General features: G+C 33.8%; 1 protein-coding gene across 1 annotated transcript in view; it reads left to right on the forward strand.

Annotated features, from left to right (window-relative positions):
• The window catches only part of LOC114334762 (pleckstrin homology domain-containing family G member 5), a 1,826,648-nt gene extending 1,802,925 nt beyond the window's left edge, over positions 1-23,723 (forward strand). The window contains exon 22 of the mRNA XM_050649705.1: positions 7,717-23,723. Within this exon, the coding sequence (XP_050505662.1) occupies positions 7,717-7,809 (93 nt within the window). The 3' untranslated portion in view covers positions 7,810-23,723. The remainder of the gene's footprint in view (positions 1-7,716) is intronic.
• Positions 23,724-24,521: the final 798 nt, after the last annotated feature.

Consider the following 24,521-nt stretch of genomic DNA (forward strand, 5'->3'; position numbering starts at 1 on the left):
TGTAAAATAACTTCTTGTTTCCTTCACTATTTTCCTGCATTTTTCTTCCGAGCTCTTCCCAGATATCCTTTTTTGCTTCTTTGATCATTTCTTTAACTTTGTTTTTTTGTATTTTATGAAATGTCATATGTTTGTTGACTTCTACTTTGTAAATAATGTTTCCAAAATCTTTTCTTTTCTTTAACTTCTTTCTTGATATTTCCGCTTCACCAGCTTTTTTGTTTCTTGGTATTACTACTTCTACTATATCCTTGCTACTATACTTGCCCCTTTTAATATTGAATCTTTCAATTCTTTCCATTTATCCTCTAAGTAATTCATCCTTTGTTCCTCCCTGTTACAGAATCGTAATCAATGGAGAGGTTGTAAATAATATTCGACACGCAGACGACACTGTACTAGTTGCAAGAACAGTAGAAGAATTACAACGATTACTTACAAACATAAATATTGCTTGCAACAATTATGGCATAAACATTAATATCAAAAAAACCAAGTATATGGTCTTCAGTAAAATCATGACACAACCAGCACATATTAGTATAAACGGCATTCAAATTGAAAAAGTATCAAGTTATAAATACTTGGGAACTTTAATAAACGAAACTGGAGACCAAAACAATGAAATAAAAAGACGTATCGAAATTGCCAGGGCCACCTTCATAAAGATGAGAAAATTCTTCTGCAACAGAGATATAAGCATCCCTCTACGATTAAGAATGCTAAGTGGCTACGTATTTAACACGCTATTATACGGTGTAGAGGCCTGGATTGTCAAACAGAACAACATAAAAAATATTGAAAGTTTCGAGATGTGGTGCTACCGTCGAATGCTGAAGATAAGTTGGGTTGAAAGAATCACAAATCTTGAAGTAATACGAAGGATAGGAAGAGACCCAGAAATTTTATTAACGATAAAACGAAGAAAACTCGAGTATTTGGGTCACCTGATGAGAGGTCATAAATACGCATTACTTCAAAATATAATGCAAGGAAAAATAGAAGGAAAACGGAATCCAGGCCGTAGAAGAATGTTGTGGATGCGGAATTTGAGAGAGTGGTTTGGCTGCACCACTAATGAACTTTTTAGGTCAGCTGTAAACAAAGTCAGGGTAGCCTTGATGATTTGCAATCTCCGATAGGAGTGGCACAAGAAGAAGAAGAAGTTACAGTATGGTATTTGTTTCTCGGTTTGTTGCTTTTCTGTTGTATACGAGTACTAATATATTATAAAAGAAGTGAGAAAACACGTATATTCGCTAAGGGCACCAAGATCAGAGAGAGGGAGAGAGAGGTTATTTGGTTTTCGTTGTTCAAGAATATCTGTACTTCTTCTTCACGTGCCATCTCCTCTAAGAAGGTTGACAACCATCATGGCAATTCGCACTTTCGATGCCGCTGCTCTAAAGAGATCACAGAAGTGAAGTTAAACCAAGCTCTCAAATTATTGAACCAGGAGGTGCGTCTCCTTCCACGACTCCTTCTACAATGTATTCTTCCTCGTATTATTAATTGCAACAAGTTATAACGCTCGCCCCTCATGATATGTCCCATATATGGCAGTTTTCTAATGTCTGTACGTGGGTAGGGATGAAATACGTAGGAGGAACTAATACTAAGGTAAGAAATTGAGGGTGATAATTTAGGATATTGGGGATATTTAGAATATGTTACAGCGACCGATGGTCGTGGTCGTCGGTAGTCGACCACCACCGTCGGTAATCCGACGACCACCAACACGCTGGATGGACGACATTAACCCGGCATTGGTCGCTAGGTAGGTTGTTACGCGAGTGGTCGCGCATGAGATTTTCTCTCACATATCCAACTTTTGCCTTTCTTTACAAAATTTTACAAAAAAGATGAGGTTTCATCAACGATAAAGCCATTTGCTTTAAAAAGACATAACTTTTTTTTGGTTTATTATTATTATCTTTATATAAAATGTGACTATTGATTATTGATGCCGCCAATATTTAACATTGAAAATTATTAAGTGACCCTCTATAACTAACCCGTGAAACAGAATATAATATGATTTTCATATCATCGACCACATCAACGGCCCCTTTTATTACATCATAAAAGGATATTATTTTAGGTTATAAGGGGAAAAATAAAATTAATTTTTATACACATTTGGTGACGCCGGTGGTCACTTTGTCAGGCCATGGAGTTGGGGTGTTTACATTGTAAAATGGCGTGCACCCTATCCTCCATGCTATGGCATGCTGGACGAGCCATACAGCCTGTAGTCAACACCCCGAAGTATGAGCGGGAATACAAAGTGTACTAATACTCATACGCTTATGAAACGCACCTGGCGGATCATAAGGGCCTTCACATTTTACTCTTTTTCAACTAGTCTTGAGTAAAATGTCTTTAATCTTTCCTATCGGCCTCTCTTGGCTACCTCTTGTTCTTCCGACCCCGAATGGCTATTAGGTTTCCGAGGGCAGACGGGTCACTATATTTCTTTCTACTACATACCTACTCTTCACCGAATGATTGCCGGTATAAGCAATCCCCCCACTTACTGACCAACGGCTTCGGGCGGATGAGTTGGTAAGTGGCAGGGCACTCTTTTGTCCTGAGACTGAGAAATCGGTCTCGAAGGCGGATGAACCCTACAGAATGGTCAACGGTATAAGGATGCAGAAGGCAACGGGAAACCACTGCATTAAAGACTCATGGAGTATCCCTAGAAATCGTCATGGCTTACAGAAATGACAATCAACAACCTACTAATCATGGTTCTCGGATGCCAAGATTCGACAGGGGAAGAAACAACAGTAACGACAGGGCTTCCCAGGCCGTTAGTCAGCAAAATCCCTGTTCACTAAATATATACAAATCTACCTACAAAATCGCTACATGGAATGTAAGAAGTATGTATGAACCTGGGAAACTGAAGAATATACAGCAAGAGATGATGCGACTAGATATCGATATATTAGGAATAAGCGATACAAGATGGGTCAGCTCTGGCGAACTCAATACAGACAATGGACGAATCTATTACTCTGGAAGCAGCGACACCCAACACAGATATGGAGTTGCTATGATCCTCAGCGAAAAAGTAACGAGATCAGTAACAGGCTTCGTTCCGATGTCCGAAAGAATAATAATGTTGCAGTTATTGACAACCCATGGAAAAATGAACCTAATCCAGATTTATGCGCCAACTGCTGACAAAAATGAAGAAGAAATAGAAAACTTTTATAGCGAACTCCAGAAAACATTACATCTCACAGCATCTAGAGACATAACAGTGATCATGGGTGATTTCAACGCAAAAATTGGCGAAGGAAAATGCTACCCTAATGTAGGATCATATGGGCTTGGCGAACGAGACGACAGAGGAGATCGCCTAATAGAATTTTGCCAGGAGCATAATGTTATAGCCGCAAATACATTCTTTAAATTACCTAAGCGACGCCTGTATACATGGAAATCACCAGCTGACAAAGAGCACAAAAGTGTCAGAAATCAAATTGACTACATCCTAATAAAGCACAGATATCGAAACTCAATTCAGGCAGTAAAGGCATATCCAGGAGCAGACGTATCCTCTGATCACAGTCTTGTGATTGCTAGGTTTCAACTTCAACTAAAAAAGACGCAAAAAAGCCGCAACAACAATAAACTTAACATACAGAAACTAAAGTCAGAAGAAACAAAAGAAAATCTGAAACACGAAATCAACACAAATCTAGACAGAAACCCAGGAAATAATTGCAACGTAGAACAGCAGTGGCAATTCTTCAAAACCTCTATATTAGAACCAAGTAAGAAAGTACTTACTACAACCAAATGTAAGAAAGAAGAATGGATGACGGAGGAAATTCTAGAGTTGATGAATGAAAGAAGAAAAAACAAAACCATTAATAAGACCCGCTATAAACAGCTTCAAAACCAAATAAGAAGAAAAATTAGGGAGGCTAAAGAAACCTACTTCTCTGAAAAATGTAAAGAAATAGAAGAACTGCAAAACACATATGACAACTTCAACCTACATAAAAAAGTCAAAGAACTAGCCGGAATAGGAAATAGAAGAACCTCAAATATATTGCTCGACAAAAATGGAAATATTATAATGGAGACAAAACGAAAATTACGACGATGGAAAGAGTATATCGAGGAACTATTTCATGACCAGAGAGAAGCTAGTACATCCGTAGATAGCCAAACGGGAGATGTAGGCCCAGAGATAACCAAAGCAGAGGTTAGTCAGGCAATAAACTCTATGAAAACCAATAAATCTGCTGGTCCAGATGAATTGCCTAGCGAGCTGATAAAGTTGGTCAACGAGAAAAACCTGGACATAATAGTAGAACTGTTCAACGCTATCTATACTACAGGAATCATCCCTAGAGAAATGTTGACATCAGCCTTTGTGTGTTTGCCAAAGAAGGTGAATGCAAAAGAATGCAGTGACTACCGAACCATAAGCTTAATGTCACATACCTTGAAAATTCTATTGAAAATTATCCACGCCAGAATACACTCTAAACTGGAGCTGGATATTAGTGACACTCAATATGGGTTCCGCAATGGCATGGGTACCAGAGAGGCATTATTCTCCTTCAACGTGCTGACACAGAGATGTTTGGATGTTAACCATCCTCTTTACGTCTGTTTTATAGACTACAATAAGGCGTTTGATAAAGTAAAACATGATCAACTCATGGAAATCCTAAAAAAGTAAAAATCTAGATGAAAGAGATTTAAGACTAATAACACACCTCTATTACAATCAGCGAGCAATAGTAAGAATTGAAAAAGAAACATCTGAAGAAATGGAAATAAAGAGAGGAGTCAGGCAAGGCTGCATACTATCACCTCTATTATTTAACGCTTATTCTGAAGAGGTAATGCGAGAAACTCTGGAAGATGAAACAGTCGGCATAAGAGTAAATGGAGTCTTAGTTAACAACATCAGATATGCAGATGATACAGTAATAATAGCCGATAGTTTACAACACCTGCAAAGACTCATGAGTAAAATAGTAAGGTGTAGTAGGGAGTACGGACTCTCTCTCAATATCAAAAAGACGAAGTTTATGAAAATTAGTAAAAACAACCATAATACTAACGAAATATTGATAGTAGAGGGCCAGCAGATCGAAAGAGTAAAAAAGTACACTTACCTAGGAACACTTATAACAGAAAATAACGACTACACTGCAGAAATAAAAGTCAGAATCGAAAAAGCACGTTCTAATTTTATAAAAATGAAAAAGGTCCTATGTAGCAAAGATTTAACATTAGCTCTTAAAGTACGCCTAACAAAATGTTACGTCTACAGTGTTCTATACTATGGAGTGGAATCATGGACGTTAAATGTAGAGACAATGAGACGACTTAACGCCTTTGAAATGTGGACCTATAGAAAAATTATGAGGGTTTCCTGGGTAGATAGAGTTACAAACAATGAAGTACTGAGAAGAATAGGTAAAGAAAAGGAAGTTGAACTTACAATTAAAGAAAAGAAGCTACAGTATCTCGGACATGTGATGCGGGGCGAGAAGTATGGCATCCTACGACTCATAATGCAGGGAAAGATAGATGGCAGAAGAAGCATCGGAAGAAGACGAATTTCATGGTTGAAGAACCTGAGAGAGTAGTTTGGATGCAGCTCGAAACAACTATTTAGAGCTACTGCCTCAAAAATTAAAATAGCTATGATGATTGCCAACCTCCGTAGCGGAGATGGCACCTGAAGAAGAAGAAGTGGTCGCTTGATGAGAGAATCTCTCACATGAAGCGCACTGACTCAACAATATGGTAATACTAAGTAAACTGAGTCACTATCTGAGCGGACGAGTCCCTTAGATTGTCGAGGGAGGATAGTTAGGAGACTAGAAGGAACTACAGCGTGTATAATTTCCCAGAAAAAAAGTTGTGCGCAATTTTCTGCAACCGTGAGAGAAAATCTCATATAGCGACCACTGGCGGGTTAAACGTGTATCCAAGAACTGACAACAAGACACACAGAACCGTGAAGAGAGGCAAAAAATGGGAGATACCTATGTCCAGCAGCGGACAGAAGAGGTTGCATGATGATGATGATGACAGCGACAGATATAATAGAAAAAGATAACAGGTCAAATCTAACGCAACCAAACTTAAGTAGAAAGGGTGACGTATACTACAACGACCTCGGCACCATAATAAGTAAAGAATTGCCCAACAGGCATGAGATAAGAGCGCGCATCGGAAAAGCTAGATCCACCTTCCACTGGATGAACGTCTTCATCAAGAACCACAACCTCTCTCTTCCATGGCTTTCTATCTTGGACAATTTGCATCCATTTTGACCGGCGTGTTTCTTCAGGTCATCTGACCATCGCATTTTTGACTTTCCCTCTTTTCGTCTGTGGTTCCACTGTCCCCAATGTATAATTGTCTTAGTCTATCTTTCATCAGCCTCAGAGTGTGTCCGGCAAACTTCCATTTAAGCTTTGCTACTTTGGTTGAGACATCTTTCACTTTTTTTTTGTTACGGATCCATTCGTTTCTTTTCCTGTCTGATAGTTAATGTCCAGCATTTGTCTTTCCATGGATCTTTCTGTATTTGCTATTTGTTTAACAAATATGTGTGCAGAAAATTGGAAGCATTATTTGATATGTGGCTATATCGAAGAATACTTAAGATCCCGTTGACTGACCGAGTCACAATTGAGTAGCGAGCGAGAAGATTGAAGAGGAACCATGATGTACTGACCACCATGAAATCAGGTCACAGTTACCTAACCTAACCTACGGTAGGTCGCACACATTATGGGAAATAAATCCAGATATTCTGTCCTATAAACCATCCTGCTAGGAAAATATTATTTGGAAAACGGGGTCCAGGAAAAAGAAGATTATCTTGGTTAAAGAATCTCAGAACATGGTTCAACAACTTTGTGTAGCTTTTCCGCGTCGCTACAGGCAAGATAAGATTGGCATGATGATCGTCAACATTCGTCAAGGATAGACACACCCAGAATAAGGAGGAGCCACAACGTTGTGTCACTATTGAAATAAACGATCATCATCAGTCTGGCTTTATAATCCCCTACGGGTCTTAGTCTTCCCAATACTTTCTCGAATATCCTATACAACAAGTTATATCACATTCTCCATACAGCATACTAATTTCTTGGTGAAATGATTCCCTAGCCAATGATCTCGACAAGCACAATGATTCAGTGTACAGTGGGAAATAATATGTCGAAAATAAAATTGATGGTCATCTTTCGAAATTTCGAAGAATTCTAACGGAAGATAACCAAAAGTTTGTTTGTGTCTTATTAGATTTTTTTGTTCATTTTTGTGTTTTTGATCTAATGAGACCACATATTAAAAGTGATTACTATTTGGCAAATCAAAGCGATATTATATGTTAATTATTTTAAAAGCGTAGCCGCAAAATTTCCGGCTAGCGCGTTTTTAATGCATTTATTTTATTCGAACCCTGAAAAAACTAATAAAAATTTTTGAAAAATTTAAACGCAGAATGAAAGATTACATTATTACCGGTGGTCGAAACTCCCTTAGAATTAAGACAAAGTTGTATTAGTTTTCTCAGGATTCGAAAAAAAAATGAATGCATTAAAAAGAATTGGCCCGAAATTTTGCGTCTACTCTCTTAATATAAAAAGTCCAATGAATCTAATAGTTATAAAAAATTTCGTTGTCTTTTATGCTTGACCTTTTATGTGTTTGTAGAAAAACGACAATAGAGATGCCAGCATCCACAAGCGGCTATCCTGGAACTGCACCAGCGAAGAGCAACGACCCCCCCATGAGGACCAGACCTAGCATACAATAATAAATTCTGTCGTGTCTTGTATAGTGATCTTCTATTTAATAGTTTGTATACTAGTTGAACTAAGAAATATTCTAGACAGATTAATACTATTATTATAGAGAATATTTTCAAATGACAGCTTGGGTTTATACGGATTGTATGGTACGTCCGTGGCAATTAAAAAACACGTTATATCGAAAACAAGACAATGATATCGAAATGTAAGTCAAAAATTAACGTCATATCGTGTAAAACGCTTTTTTGTAATAAACGAATCTTTCAAATTGTATAGTTTACTCTCAAATATAAGGTAGATAACATATATGCATCAGTATGTATTTAAATATGGACTACCTTTTACGGTGCGTACTGACAAATTTAAAAATACATTCGAAAGACATTTGGATACAGACATTATTTTTAAGTCGTAATAAAACAACTCTATAGTTGTTCTCGGTTCATCTCTATCTAAAAGGAATGCCATAGGGGAAAAAGCAAACCATTTAGACACACTTATTCCTTTCCTTCGTAAAAAAATAAACAATTATGTTTAGTGTTGGTGAGAATTTAAAAAAAAAACTACCTTTTCCTGTACCTATCGATTTGGTACTTTTTCCCTTTTTTCTGGAAAAATGGCAAACTATCAATATTTTCTTGGGTTCTTAGGAAATACATCCTACTTCTTCAGCTATAAATTTCCATGCGTCATTTTTTTATTTTATTTGTAGTATTGCCCGTGTTTAGGATTCCATAACACAGGCGAGCGTTCATATAAATCAATCAGATCTAAACGTTTGTCTCTGTTCCATTCCATTTTTTTAAGTGCAAAACTAATCAAAGTTCTTTTTTAAGCGAACAAATGCGCGTTTTTGATCTTTCAACGGTTACTGACACTCCTCCGAAACATTCTCCAGAAGAATTTTGATCGCGAATACGTAGGTACTGACTACAGCAATTTGTTACAGTGCACTCTGCTCGTTCGGTTCCTTCGGAGAAAAATGTTCAAGTCAGTTTGCTCCTTTAAGGCAGAGATAGATATCCGCGCCGCGAACTCCGCGCCGTGTGAGCGCCCCAGTTTGTGGCGCGGTTAATGTTCGTTAAAATTTTTCATTTTGACGAACCTTCCGCAATCCAGAGGAAACTAACGAACCTTTAGTAATTGTAGATAATTAGTATTAAATGTGGGTGCCTACATTGGATCCGTTTTTCTCCGATCAGATCAGATCCGATATCGGCCGACGCGACGTCGGGAGTAGCTTCTCCTATTCTCATCGAGAAGTGTTTGGTTTGATTCCGATTGGTTGCAAGTGGAGTTGCAAGTTGGTTGCAAGTTGTAAGTTGGTTGCAAGTTGGTCGTAAGTTATTTGCAAGCTGGTTGCAAGTTGGTTGCAAGTTGGGGGTTGCAAGCTAACATGTTTAAATATATTTAATATCATCATCTCCTTAACACATCTTCATCGGAACTCATTGTCGGTGGTCGGTGGTCGGAAGTTAACGGAACCAATGTAGGCACCCTCGCCGGAAAATCGGTCTATATCGGATCTGATCTGATCGGAGAAATACAAATCCAATAGGGCATTTCATTCACAGTCATTTGTTTCGAGCTTCTGTCATATTTCATATAATCCGTGTATATTAATAGTATACACGGATTATACAACATATGACAGAAGCTCGAAACAAATGACAATCGATGAATAGCCCTATAGGGCTATTCATCGATTGTCATTTGTTTCGAGCTTCTGTCATATGTTGTATAATCTGTGTATAATATTAATATACACGGAAGGTACGACATATAACAGAAGCTCGGTATAATCTGTGTATAATATTAATATACACGGAAGGTACGACATATGGCAGAAGCTCGAAAAAAATGACTGTGAATGAAAAGCCCTATGTAGGTGCCGCCTATCGGATCGGATCAGATCTGATCTGATCTGATCTGATCGGATCGGAGAATAACGGATCCAATGTAGGTGCGGCCTAAGACCAAATATTTACCTTGTCAAAATCATAAAAATTCTCGAATTTTAAGGGATTGTTTCAGTCGTAATATATCTGCTTTTTCCAACTGCGTTGCTTGATCAGAAACAAAGTTAAATTTCTAATTTATGAATGTTTTTCTAATATTGATAACGATTTCCAAAGTGAAAGTCGAAACGTCAAGTAAGCTTGATTTCAAACTCGAATTGTGGCTTATGCCCAAATAAAATGGTAAATCTAATTTTGTATTTCTCACGCCGATAAGAAGACAACAATGAAATTACCTTTTTTACATTGGTCCGCATGTATATTTTCTATGTTAGCTTCTATTTCCCTTCAGATATCGGCTTTAAGTTGTTTTTCTAAATGGTCCTTTGTTGAGGATTCCACAATAATGATTTTCCACGGTAAACATCAATAAGTTTGATATTTCCTTCCGATCACTCCATTACTAACAAATATTCAACTCAGGTGCCCCAAAACCAACAAACCACTCGCAAACCCGTCCAAATACGTATTGCGAACCATCAAAGCATTTGTTGAAAAGCCGACAGAAGTTAGATCGTAGTGCGCCGTGTGCGAGCCGTTTGTGTGCCACTTGAAAACACGTACTAATCTAACAAACATGCTGCGCGCGAGCGGCTCTCACACCGAGCGGAGCGCATATGCATACCCGCCTTTAGACTTCTCGTCGCCTAGCATGGGGACGAAAAGTATTTTCTGTTGTCAAAGAATATTTAAAATTGTATACCTAGTTTAATCTTAGAAATAAGCTAGATAACACATATCGCTCACTGAGTTTCTATAGTGGCACAACCGCGAAAATGAACTTATGAGATAATTGACCATGAAGTTTCATGACATCATAAATACCATTCAAAATTAAAATTTATGGATAAGAGGTCGACAGAAGAGACCAACTATTTGACAATGAAGGGTTAGACATTGCATAAATTTCGAGAAGTTTGATATGAATATGCCAGTTTTGAATTCAATTTTTATAGTGTTTTTGGCAAAGGTGGTCGTAAGTAGAGACACAAAGGGTTCATAAAATAAACGTTGTTATTTTTTAATTTTTAATCATGTTTTATTCGCATTAAAAATATACTATATGAGCACAACAATAGTTTTCTTACTAATAACTAAAAATCAATCGTAAAATGATTATGAGTTACAGAAAAACCTTTACAAGAATAAAAAGGTGGAATGTAAGTTGATGTAAAATTTACTGTGGCTTTTAATAATTGCATTGGATCGAATAAGATAGATGAAAACTTTATACTTTTTTCTGGCAATTGGAATTGTATTCTGATAGACCCTATTAATTCCAATATCTTTAAAAGAGAATATTTTGTTGGGATTTCTAGTTCGTATTTCTTTGAATAATTTGACGGTTTTAAAATAAGATTCTGTAAAGGAAGTTTTATAGGAAAGTGCTAGGGTTATCCTTTTCGAGTTTCAGTATTGAAATATCACTTAACTTAAAGACTTATGTGCCTAAAGACCTAGAATTATACCTAAAGTCGAAGTGAAAAAAGCTTTGCACACTTACTTTTGTACATTACTTAAAAAAATAAAAAGCATTGTTATTGGTTCTTCCACCACCCTTTGCTACGTTAACCTGTTCGATCAATGCCATTATGTAGTTTCGCTGCTTGCAAATGTCTCCTAAATCCCAGTATAACTTAAAAAACGCTAGTCTTTTTTTCTGTGAATTTCTGGTACATATTTGCCGGCATGTTGTGATGTCAAACGGCTCTTTATCTGATCTGACTGGAACGTCTATCTTCCCGTTGTACATTTTTGATAAGATTGTCCAGAGTTTCGTAGGTGTTTAATTCGGTTTTTATCCACTGAGAAGGTTAGGCTCTCCTTTTTCCTGTTTCCTTTTTACATTCTTCTTCTTCTTATATTCTAAGTAAAATATAAGAAAAAGTAAATTTTATACCGACACAACCCTATATTTTAGTGACATAAATAATATGTTTTTTCCAAAAAATTAATTCCATACTGGCACAACTGTTAATGTGCTGGTATAGACTAAAAAATTTTAAAGTGGCATAACTTTAGTTTTATTAAAATGTGCCGGTTCCATGTACAAGCAACACAAACACACCGAAAGTCAACGGCATACTAAATATGTGCCATTAGTGCCGTCGATCGAGAGAAGTGGAGGGAAATATGCTCGTGGTACAACGCTATCTATGGGATTCGATGCAAACTACACTGGGGTGCAAAATTAACCTGACACCTTAAAAATGGGTCATTTTTGATGTCTCGAATTTCCTAAACCTGATGTCCGATTTAAGTGATTTTTTAATATGTTATAGCCTTACTCGTTAACAATATCGCTGTGATCCTATTGTTACTAAACGGGTAAATGTTCATTGTATACCGGGTGTACCAATGACACTGTGTTTTTTTCTCAAACTTCGCATCACCCTGTGGAATATTCTAGCATTAATAAAATCCTGAAATTAAAACCAAACTAGAGATTCATGTTTTCTCAACCTTCTGTTTTTTTATTCATTCGTTTATGTTGGACCATAAAAAAGTTAGGTACTCTAACAATTATTATCCATGTTTTTCATGAAAGCAGGGTGTTTTTAAATAAGTGTGGAAAACTTTAAGGGGTAATTATGCACGAAAAAATAATGACAGTTTGCTTTATAAATCTATGTCCGCAAATGCTTCGTTTCTGAGATAGAGGGTGTTGAAATTTTTCTTACAAACTGACGATTTCTTTATTGCTTTAAAACCGTTTGGGATATGCAAATGAAATTTGGTGGGTTTTAAGACGTAGTTATTGTACATTTTTTGACATACAAGTAAGAATTTAATATTCACTATTGGCGCGCATACGGGTCATATTATGAGCGGTTATATTACCCGTATGCGCGCCAATGGTGAATATTCCGCAAATGCTTCTTCCGCAAATGCATATGTCCGCAAATGCTTCGTTTCTGAGATAGAGGGTGTTGAAATTTTTCTTACAAACTGACGATTTCTTTATTGCTTTAAAACCGTTTGGGATATGCAAATGAAATTTGGTGGGTTTTAAGACGTAGTTATTGTACATTTTTTGACATACAAGTAAGAATTTAATATTCACTATTGGCGCGCATACGGCTCATATTATGAGCGGTTATATTACCCGTATGCGCGCCAATGGTGAATATTATATGCTTAATTGTATGTGAAAATGTGCAGTAACTACGTCTTGAAACTGACCAAATTTCATTTGCATATCTTTACTTAAAGAATAAGGTTTTAAATGAATAAATAAATCGTCATTTTGTAATAAAAATTTCAACACCCCCTATCTCGGAAACGAAGCATTTTCGGACATACCGTTTATAAAGTAAACTTTCATTATTTTTTATGCAGAATTTCCCCTTAAAGTTGGCCGTACTTATTTAAAACACCCTGTACTGATGAAAAGCATGACTAGTTGTTAAAGTACACCTGGTTCCAAAAAAAACTGATGCGACTCTTGAAGCGTATTTTGTAGAAAATAGAGCAGTGTATTTTGAAAGATAAATACCTACTTAATATTTACATTCTGTCAATGTCACTGCCAAATCTTAAAATTTGTCAGATAGCTTATTCTGTTCCACGGTTATTAGACTTTATTATTAATCTTTATTATTAATACTTCTCCGCAACTGAGGGTATCTTATCAACTGTATTGTTTTTAAACAATAGATGATAAAATAAAAATATTGACAGTTCAAAAATGTGAACATTATTACATTGTGTGTGGCCTAAGTTTGGGCTGAAAACTGAAATGTATAAATTTTGGATTATGTTTAATTACGTAGACCAATTTTAACAGTTGTTTTCAATACAGATTTCAATCCTCTACAAATAGTTTCTAATGTCTTTTGATGTCAAATAATTAGGGAAGCTGGAATTTAACAGTTTAGAATTTTACATTGAGTTAAGGCAACATTGTGACGCATGTCAAAATTCTCAATGTATTTTAATTCTATTCATTTTTTTCGAATCCTGAGAAAACTAATAAATATTTTTGAAAAATTTAAACTCAGAATGAAAGACTACATTATTACCGTGGGCTGAAAGTCCCTGAAAACTTCTATATTTATTTTAATAAATTACAGGGCTGAATTTAATACTAATTTGTTTTGTTGTATAATCCACGTTTACAATAATTATGTGATCTATTTGATGTAAAAACTATCATTTATATACTCTTTATAAAATACAGGAATTCAAAATAATATAAACATTTAGACCTTAATAATTAGTACAATTTATGAATTAACATAATATGTAATCAGTTGTTTGTTGTTTGTTTATTTTATTATTTGTCTGTCATAATAAATATAATGTCAGATCAATCAAATACACTGCTCAACATGATCAAATCTTACTAAGAGTCGTATCAGTTTTTTTAGGAACCGGCTGTACCTAACTTTTTTATGGACCAATGTAAGCAAATAAATCAAAAAACAAAATGTTGAGAAAACATGAGGCTATAGTTGTAATTTAAATTCAGTATTTTATAAGTGCTAGAATGTTCCACAGGGTAATGCGAACTTTTATAAAAATACACAGTTTGACTGGTATACCCGGTTTTCAATGGAAATTTAACTGTTTAGCAACAATACTATTACAGCGATATTGCAAAAGAATAAGGCTATAATATATTAAAAAAATCACTTAAATCGGACAACAGGTTTAGGAAATTCGAGACATTAAAAATGACCTATTTTTAAGGTGTCCGGTTAATTTTGCACCCCAGTGTACCTTTATGCCTGTTTCGTTCAATTGTAAAGTGAAATTTCGTGATTTTTAAGTAGTGGTTATTACAAAACAATATTTTCTGAAAATGTACCACTATAGAAGGTAGTAGTATGTATCCAGCAGTATATTTTTTAAATATCTATATAGAAAAAAAACTTTCTTGCATTGTTGACACGCTTTGTAAACTTCCAAGATGGAAATCCTCGAGTTTTTCGTGACTTCACATACAAAACGTCTCTTTAAAGAAACGTGTTATTAGCTCTTCAATTAAGATTAAAGTTTTGTAGTTTCCCAAACTAGGTCGAACTGGCTTTTTCCTGCGACATATCTAACTACTTACATTCTAAAGTTGTATACTAAATTGCCGCAGGATCCAATGTTTGCTCCGATTCAATGATTTCGAAAAATAATTGCCATTGACGTACCTTATACCTCAAACGGTGGACCAAACCACAATATCAAAATTGTTTACTATTTAGTGGACGCTTGTTACGTCTGATACATTTTTTTGGAGGAGTAAATATTAGTGTTTCACTCAAAAATAGTGAAGTAAGAATAAATCTTGGGATTGTTGTGAAATCAAAGTCGTTTTCTGTGTAGTATATATTCATATTTTACTACGTTTTGTAATATTTCACCAGTTTTGTAATATTACAAAACGGTTCACTATATAAATTATTCTTAGGCTGATATTTATTTAGATTTATACATTTACCCCTTTTACGAACAATTTTTCATATATACAACACGACTTACTCTCTAATAACTTTACAGCAATGTATACACCAAAAAAGAAGATAAAATATTCTGTGTGTGACTATTAATTGATTAAAAAAATAGCCTTTTCTTGTTTTTTTAATATAACCTTGAAATCCAGTTATCTGATCTTTCAACTGTGACAGTGTTTATTCTCTGACTGAGTAATTTAGTAATTTATTTCTCATTAGTTGGCGTAAAATCAAACAGCAATTATTATTGTGAAAGCAACATTACTCCAACGATATTTTTACACAAAATATTTCTCTTCTGTACAAATGTTCTAAGACTTTAATTTAAGGAATTGAAATCAGCTGAAAACTTTTAAAATCCCACAAAAACCTGTTGTATTAAGAAAACAAGTAAAATAGTTTAACACATTTTATAAAAATTCCAGTGAAATTCTAATAATGTTAAAATTGTGTAAATATTCGACTAAAATATAAGTATTATACAACCTTGCTAAGGAAATTAGGCAATATCTACCTAATGCTGCAGTGAAATTTAAAAAATGTACAGTGAAATATTACAATTAAATAATAGCATTCAATTAAAATAATTCGATAAATTATACATTTTTTCAGCGAAACATGAAAAATATATAGAGTCCAATGATGTAATAAAGTATGTAATATTATAGCATTGAAAGTTTGCACTACAATATAAAGATTGCACGCAGTTGCTAAAAAATATAAAGGTTGCAGTGAAATTTAAAGACTGTTGAAATACTAAAATAAATCCATAATATTGGATTGGAATTGTATAGTAAAATATAAATATTACATAAAATAAATAAGAAACTGTATAAATAATAGGGTCTAGGACGTTTCATCGCCGCCAGTTCATCGCCGCCCTTTCGATGCCGCCAGTTCATCGCCGGCCGATTCATCGCTGGCCGATTCATCGCTGGCCGATTCATCGCCGGCCTATTCATCGCCAGTCAGTTAATCGCTAACTGATTTATATATTTCCGAATTTCCGACCAGTTACATTTATTATTTATTTTAAATAATAATTAGGAATTCTAGGAAATGACCTAACCTAACCTAACCCAACCTAACACTACATAAATTTGAACATATATATTTCTATAAAGGCCATTTAACACTACAAATTTAGTTCTATTCAGTATCAAATTTAGGGGAAGTAGAAATAGAACAGTAAATATAGTATTATTTTGTATCTTTTTAATTGTCATCATAAGTTTTAAACTAAATTTAACGTCGTGTCGTGTTATCTCCCATAATACAAAATCAACTGACTAACTGGCGATTAAACGGACGGCGATGAAATGGACTGGCGATGAATCGGCGCCATCCAAACGGCAACGATGAACCGGCGGCGATGAAACGTTCCATTCCGAAGTAATACGATGTTATTGAAATATGTTAAAATATGAAAAAATATGAAATATTATTATTTTACAGAATTGAAAAAAACAATAATATTCCATTAAAAATTTGCATTAAAATATAGATATAGAAAATCACTGCCAGTAACAGTTAAACGTTGCAGTATAATCTATAAACTATAGTGAAACATAATGAAATAATAATCTTGCATTAAAATCCGGCAGAAAAATAATTTAAATGTGGCAATGAAAGTTCAAAACAATAGCGAAATACCTACTCCAATTAAATAATAGAACATTTGACTAAAATTTTACACTAACAGAAGTATTATTTCAAAAGGCTATGGTATTTCAGAATTAAAGAACAATTTCAAAAACTAGTGAAATATTACAATGAAATGAAAGTAATATTGTATTTAAATACAGTAAAATGAAATTTAAATATTACACAAATTTGCTATAAGAAGTATAAATGTTTTAGTCAAATAACAATGTTTCATTGAATGTTCACACTTAAAATAAACTTAATATTACAGAAAGTTTGTAAGACATTTAAATGTTGCTGTGCACTTTAAAAAGGTTGGTGAAATATAATAACATATAATACTTATTCCATTGAACTTAGGTATGAAGTAAAATCTAAATGCAGTTGATACATTTAATGAAATGTTAATATTGGATTAACATACTATATTTAAATTATATTATATTATAAATATTACTTCTTACAAATGCCATGATATTTAAATCTTAACTAGTCCATGTGCTGAGACCGCTCCCGTCTGAAAAAAATTCTGATTCGGTTCCTTTGTGGATTCTTATTCAAAAATGTCCCCTTTAAACAAATCTGAAGGGTGCCGGGCGGAATTTTTGGGCAGAGATTGTTTAAACAATTTTTTTAAACAAATACAAAAGATCACGTTTTTTTGCTCTGAAATATATATTTTGAGATTTTTTGGGTCATTCTAAACAAGAAAGGTATCTTGTAATTTTTCTCAAAAATTGACAGTTTTCGAGTTATAAGCGATTTAAAACCTGAAAAATGCGAAAATACGCATTTTCGAGGCTTAAAAACTCATATTTCAATTGGTATTTTTGAGGTTGCCAGATACTTAATTTGAAGGCCAAACATTCAGCTTCAAGATTCTGAAGATTGATCGCGTCTAACTTTAATTTATACCGTTGTTTTTTAATTGTTAAATATGCATGTTTATCTGATTTTTTTGCCGGTGCGGCGCGCTCTATTTCAAAAATCTCCTATTTTCCTCCGAAAAAATGTTTTCCAGATTCTTTGGGATATTCTAAATAAAATAAGTTTCTTAACATTTTTCCAAAAAGTTAATAGTTTTAAGTTATAAGCGATTTAAAATCCGAAAAATGACAAAAAAACGTATTTTCGGTTTTTAAATCGCTTATAACTTTAAAACTATTAGCTTTTGGGAAAAATCTCAAGAAACTTTTTTTATTTAGAATGCCCCAAAGAATTTACAAAAAAAATATTTTTCGGAGGAAAATAGGAGATTTTTGGAATAGAGCGCGCCACACCGGCAAAAAAATCGGATGGACATGCATATTTAACAATTAAAAAACAACAATTTAGATTAAGGTTAGACGCGATCACTCTTCAGAATTTTGCAGCTCAATGTTTAAACTTCAATCTAATTATATGGCAATCTCAAAAATACTAATTTAAATATGAGTTTTTAAGCCTCGAAAATGCGTATTTTCGCATTTTTCAGATTTTAAATCGCTTATAACTCGATAACTATCAATTTTTGAGAAAATTTACAAGATACCTTTTTTGTTTAGAATGACCTACTAAACTTACAAATATATGCTATGCAGCAAAAAAACGTGATATTTTGTATTTGTTTAAAAAAATTGTTTAAACATTTTCTGCTCAAAAGTTCCGCCCGGCACACTTCATATTTGTTTAAAGGGGACATTTTTGAATAGGAATCCACAAAGAAACCGAATCAGAAATTTTTCCAGACGGGAGCGATCTTACCACATGGACTAAACGGAAAATTTCAAAATTGTAGTACAATAAAATAGTAATATTGCTTTGCAATATTTTAATTAAATATAAGTATTATACAAAAGTGCAGAAAACATTACACAATATTACAAAAAATTATAATAACAAGACATGAGAAATTTTATTGCTGCAGTGAAATTTATATAATCGAGTGAAATAATATTACAGAGCTATAAATATACAGAACGCCGAAATATAAATATTACAGAAAATTACAGTTAATAAAAAATGTTTTAATAAAATCTGAAAAAATTGGTGAAATATATATTACAATAAATCACATTATGTAGTAAAATCTAAACAACTACTACTCACACAAAATATGTAAACAATTTTAATGCTGTAGTAAAATTTCAAAACTATATTGAAATATTACAATCAAATAGTAACATTTCATTGAATTTTTTTGACAAAATATAAATATTACACAAAAATTCTAAGAAATTTATATTTATGTTGCAGTAAAATTTAAAAACTAAAGTGGTATATTACAATAAATAACAACAATGTAGGGAAATCTCACAGAAAAAATATAAATATTACACAAGTTAGCCAAGAATTATAAATTGTAGAGAAATTTGAAGACTGTAGTGACATATTACAATATAATAATATCATCTTGCATAAAAATATTACAAGAAATATAAATATTGCAGTACATTGCGAAGTAATATAAATGTTACAGTGGAATTTGACAAGAAGATAATAACATCACAGTATAATATTATAGTGAAATATAATTACATTATTATATAGGTACTGTAATCAGTATGCGTTAAAATATTTATTCCTTCAAAAAAACTTTAGCTATAAGAAAAAAATCAAATGTTTGCCAAATAGATTGGCAGAAAAACATTCCATATACATTCCAATGTAAACCTGAGCAATATTGTACCTAATCAAAACTCTATCAGGCCTAATCTTCAATTTTTATAAACAATTTGGAGTTATTTAGTGAGTCTAGTTTGCTTTTTTACTTAGGAACGCTCCGGTGAGGCTGGGAAAGAGAATTTGTGTTATTTTGGTCTTTCTTAGGGTCACACGAGCGTTCAGTAACTTAATGCGTGTGTGCGGATGATCTAGGTGATAATAGGAGATTGGATAAGAATTGTTTTTGTAAGCTTGTGTTATAATCGCAGTGACAATATGTATACAACAGAAATATAAGGCGTGGTGCAAATGAAAGGAATAAATTTCTTATTTCGTAAACCGGCGACTTTAAGGAAAAATTCTGAAACCCGTAGATTTTTGTTTTTTAACACCCAACGTTACCTTTTTAATTTTAACGTCATCTATATAAGCGTGATGACGTCATTGCTAAGATTTTTAAATGCAAATGTGGGTGTTGTAATACATTATTCGAAAGGTCTCTTAAATACCTATTCAGCTATATCAATATATCTGCGAAATTGATGTGTGTATTTGTTTAAAAAATTAATAAATTTTTATTGTTACAATAAATAATTATGACGTGTTATTCATTAAATACAGAGAAACATAAATTAAGTGCTGAGATTGTTTACATTCAGCTAAAATATAATGAGAAAGACGTGCCGCGAACTCTTCTCCAATCTTCTCTAGAATTTCCGGAGTTATTTGTGCCAAGCGAAAATCAAAAAGGTGACGTCAACGAAATAGCATTGGTCCATAAATATAAATACTTAGGGCATGAAATCCAAATTGCCAGGGACAATCAAACTGCTGAATTACAGAGAAGGATTACCTTAGCATGGGCCGCATATGGAGCTCTATCAGACATCTTCAAGAGCAACTTGCCAAATTATTTGAAAAGGAAGACGTTCAACCAATGTGTGCTTCCAGTCATGACTTACGGCGCTGAAACATTATCGTTAACCCAGGCCACAGCAACGAAACTTAGAGTGGCCCAAAGAAGAATGGAACGGTCACTACTTGGACTGACTCTCAGAGACAGGGTCAGAAACGAAGAAATCAGAAGAAGGACAGGCGTCACAGATGTCATAGAGTGAGTAGCATGGCTGAAGTGGAATTGGGCGGGCCATGTAGCCAGAATGAAGGACGGGAGGTGGACCCAAAAAATTACAGTGTGGATACCAAGAGAAGACAGAAGAAGTAGAGGTAGACCACCTACACGATGGACAGACGACGTCAAAAGGATTGCTGGGAATTGGTTGCAGAAAGCCCAAGACCGACAAAATTGGAAGAAATTAGGGGAGGCCTCTGTTCAACTTTGGATGCAGAAGGCTGGATGATAAATTGTGCAACCTCAATACGTATCTCTTCTTTGACATCATTAATATTTTGTGGTTTACTTAGTAGAGTATCAAGTATCCGCATAAAAATAAATCAAGGGGAGTCAAATCAGGTGACCTAAGCGGCCATTCTATTGTGACTCTTTGTTTTTCCACCGATTTGAAAAGACGTTTTTTAAGTAGTTGCGCACCAAAACAGCATAGTGTTGAAGCACACCATCTTGCTTCAGCCATAAGTCATGTATGTTTGGCAACAACCGGTTTAATTCGGGGAGCACGAATTTTTGAAGAAATTCTAAATATCGAGAATGTGTTAAGGTTTTTTTCGAAAAAGTATAGTCCAAAAATCATACTATCTATTATTCCCGCAGAAACATGAACTTTCTCTGGGTATTGAGTAGGTACGGTACTTTTGCATCCAGTGTGGATTGTCCGTAGCCCAGTAGCGATAAGTTTGACGACTGACATGACCGTTGAGTACAAAAATGCAGCTTCATTAGAAAAACAGCCTTTTTTAAAAACATCGGATCTCTGACATTTTGTTACAGTATAATTTTACAAAATTCATTTCATCTATCAAAATAATCATTCATAATTTCTTCTCCTTCGTCTTCTTTTTCCTACTTTATGAATAGGCTCAATGTCTGTTTTACTTTAGTTTTTAGCCTCAATTGACGTTGTATGACCATTTTTTCCTCGATAGTCCCAATGATCTTCTTCCATTTGGAGATTTTTCTCTTGCTATTCGTACTATTCTATTTTCAGTCATTCTTTCTATGTGTTCATTCCATTCTCTTTTCTTTTTTCTTTTGGTCCACATGTTTATTTCTCCTATACGACATCTCGCTCGTATTTCGTCACTCCTTACTCTGTCTTTTAGAGTGTGGTTTGTTATTTTTCGTAATACTTTCATTTCTGCTTTTTCCAGCAGTCTTTTTTTTTTCGCCGTATCTGCTCTTGTTTCCACTGCGTACGTCATTGTCAGTCTTATTGTTGATTTATAATATATCCTGGTTTTCGTTTTCGTTGTGAGATATTTGTTTTTCCAGATTGTGTTGTTGTGACATTCTGCTGCTCTGTTCGCCGTGTACAATTGTTTTTGTATTTCTTCTTCCACTTTTTCGTAGCTTAGCAATTTTATTCCCAAGTATTCCGTTTCCATTACTTGTTATAATTTCTTGTAGGTACTAAACTTACTTTGTAGAGAACTGTTATGGGGATTATATTTTGAAAGGCTCACAGAACATTTAGTTGTATGTTTTCAGATATTAGTTTTCGACTACCTTAAGGGGGTCTTTGACCTAACTATTTTCTCTTAATTTCTTCTCAATTTTCCTTATAGTGGATTGTGAAACTGATCCTCGGTTGGGGTAGTTTATTATTAAACAAGATACATAGTTCGTTCTTCTTTTATCCCACAATTAGAGTTTCAATTCTTTGCGTGTAAGTCAGCGTCATGTTGATGGATACAAAGACTTTTTAAATACGTCTACTGCCGAATACTATTAATCACTTGACAGAAAGTTAATTAAGCTTAAATATCGAAGTATCAACGTAGATGTTGATATGGTAACTAACTTTTCATTACATTTCATTACCTGTGACGGCCTTTAGAAAGTTTATGTTTGGGTGTCAATAAATATACCACACCAATACTTAATACATTTTATTAAGAGATCTGTTGAAATTTCATCAATATTATTTGTAAATCAATACGGCAAACATGAACATAAACCTGTTGCTGATTTGATTTATACAGAATTGTGTACAAGTCATGCATTATTTTTCTATTCTATTTAAATATTATTTGTGGCAATAGGCAAATCAATAATTAGTGTAAATATTGGTATTACTGAATAGGTACATATTTAATAGACCTTTCAAATAATGTACCTATTACAACACCCACCTTTCCACTTAAAATTTTTAGCAATGACGTCATCAACGTTCAAAAATAAACAGGTATCCTTAAGAATGTCCTGTTTAAAAATAAAAATCGACCGGTTTCACCATTTTTTCTTAAAATCGCCGTCTTACGAAATAACGAATTTATTCCTTTTATTTGCACCATACTGTATAAAGATATTGTTGTTTTTTAGTTTTTCGTCTGATGTTGACTTTGAGTATGATTCTTTCAAGCAGCATCTTCAACGCAAAATTGGTGGTCCTTAAAACCTTATGCCACTTATTATAATGGTGCCTGCTACGATTTCATTAATAGTTTATAGGTTAAACATTTTTGTCTAGTCAAAAAAGTACAAATGAGTAATCCAATACCAAATATAGTTTATTTACCAACTATACCTTATGCATGAAAAGTAGTGGCTCTACAATTACAGCATGCAGTTCCTGTCAGATATATTTATCTCAAAAATTATAGATACACCTAAACAGCGACTTCTGGCTACTAAATATTCCCTAATATATAAATCTATCTTAATTATCTCTTTAAAATATTCTCCTTATTTTATTTGTAAAATTATATTTTTATAGGAAGCGTATACTGTCAAAAACCCTTTAAAAATCAAAAGTAAACCTGTTGTCACTGTCGGTCGCAAGCGTTAAAACGTATTCTTTAGTAATATTTCACACTACTATAAATATTTATATTAAAAAAGTTATTTTTGAATGATCCCAGTACAATGAATATTTTATATATTTTAGTAAAGAATGAAAAATTTACTTTGATTGAGAATATCCTATTTATTTTAAACTTACAACAAAAAGCAGCTAAATATGTACAATATTTGTTATATTTATTATTGAGATTGATGAATAAAGCCTTTATGATTACGATTATATCGTTTTAATAGTTTTTAATACTACATAATAAATAAATAATAAAAATATTGACGGAAGCGACATACAACCGTTTAGAAGTGGAGTAGACACCAAACGCTAAAAAGCTCAAATTCAAACAGGGAAAATGGAACCTTTTCTGAAGTTCGGGTAACGCACACCAGATGGCAAAGGTTTGGATTATTCTTAATAAGTCAATAAAACATTATTTTTTGTATATCTTTAAAGTGTCTCATTAAATTTATTATTTCTTGGTAGTATACAATTTATATACGTATTATTGAGGCAAAAACGCCTCATAGGAAACAAAATTATTAAAAACAAAGTTTCCTTAAAAACTAATTCACTGGAAATATTGCTACCAGGTGCTGTATAAATTTTATTTTGAGAAGATTGCCAAGCAATTTGTTTAAAAGAAAAATTTAATTTGATTTTCCATGGAACAAAGACAATTATTGTGGCGTGCTTACGGCTAAAATAATACTCTCGGTTCCTTTAACCGAATTTATTTATACAAGTTACAGACGAATTAATTTTAGAGACTTCTTCTTCTTCTTCAAGTGCCGTCTCCTAATCGGAGGTTGGATATCATCATCACTATCTTTACTCTATCCACCGCTGCTCTAAAAGGTTCTATAGAACTGCATCTAAACCAGTCCCTTAAATTCTTTAACCATGACACTTTCCTTCTTCATATACTCCTTCCGCCTCTTATCTTTCCCTGTATTATCAGTCTTAGCATTTCATATCGCGGTCCCCTCATTACGTGTCCCAGATAGTGTAACTTTCTTATTT

The sequence above is a fragment of the Diabrotica virgifera genome, chromosome 4 (genome assembly GCF_917563875.1).
Source record: "Diabrotica virgifera virgifera chromosome 4, PGI_DIABVI_V3a".
Classification (NCBI taxonomy): domain Eukaryota; kingdom Metazoa; phylum Arthropoda; class Insecta; order Coleoptera; family Chrysomelidae; genus Diabrotica; species Diabrotica virgifera.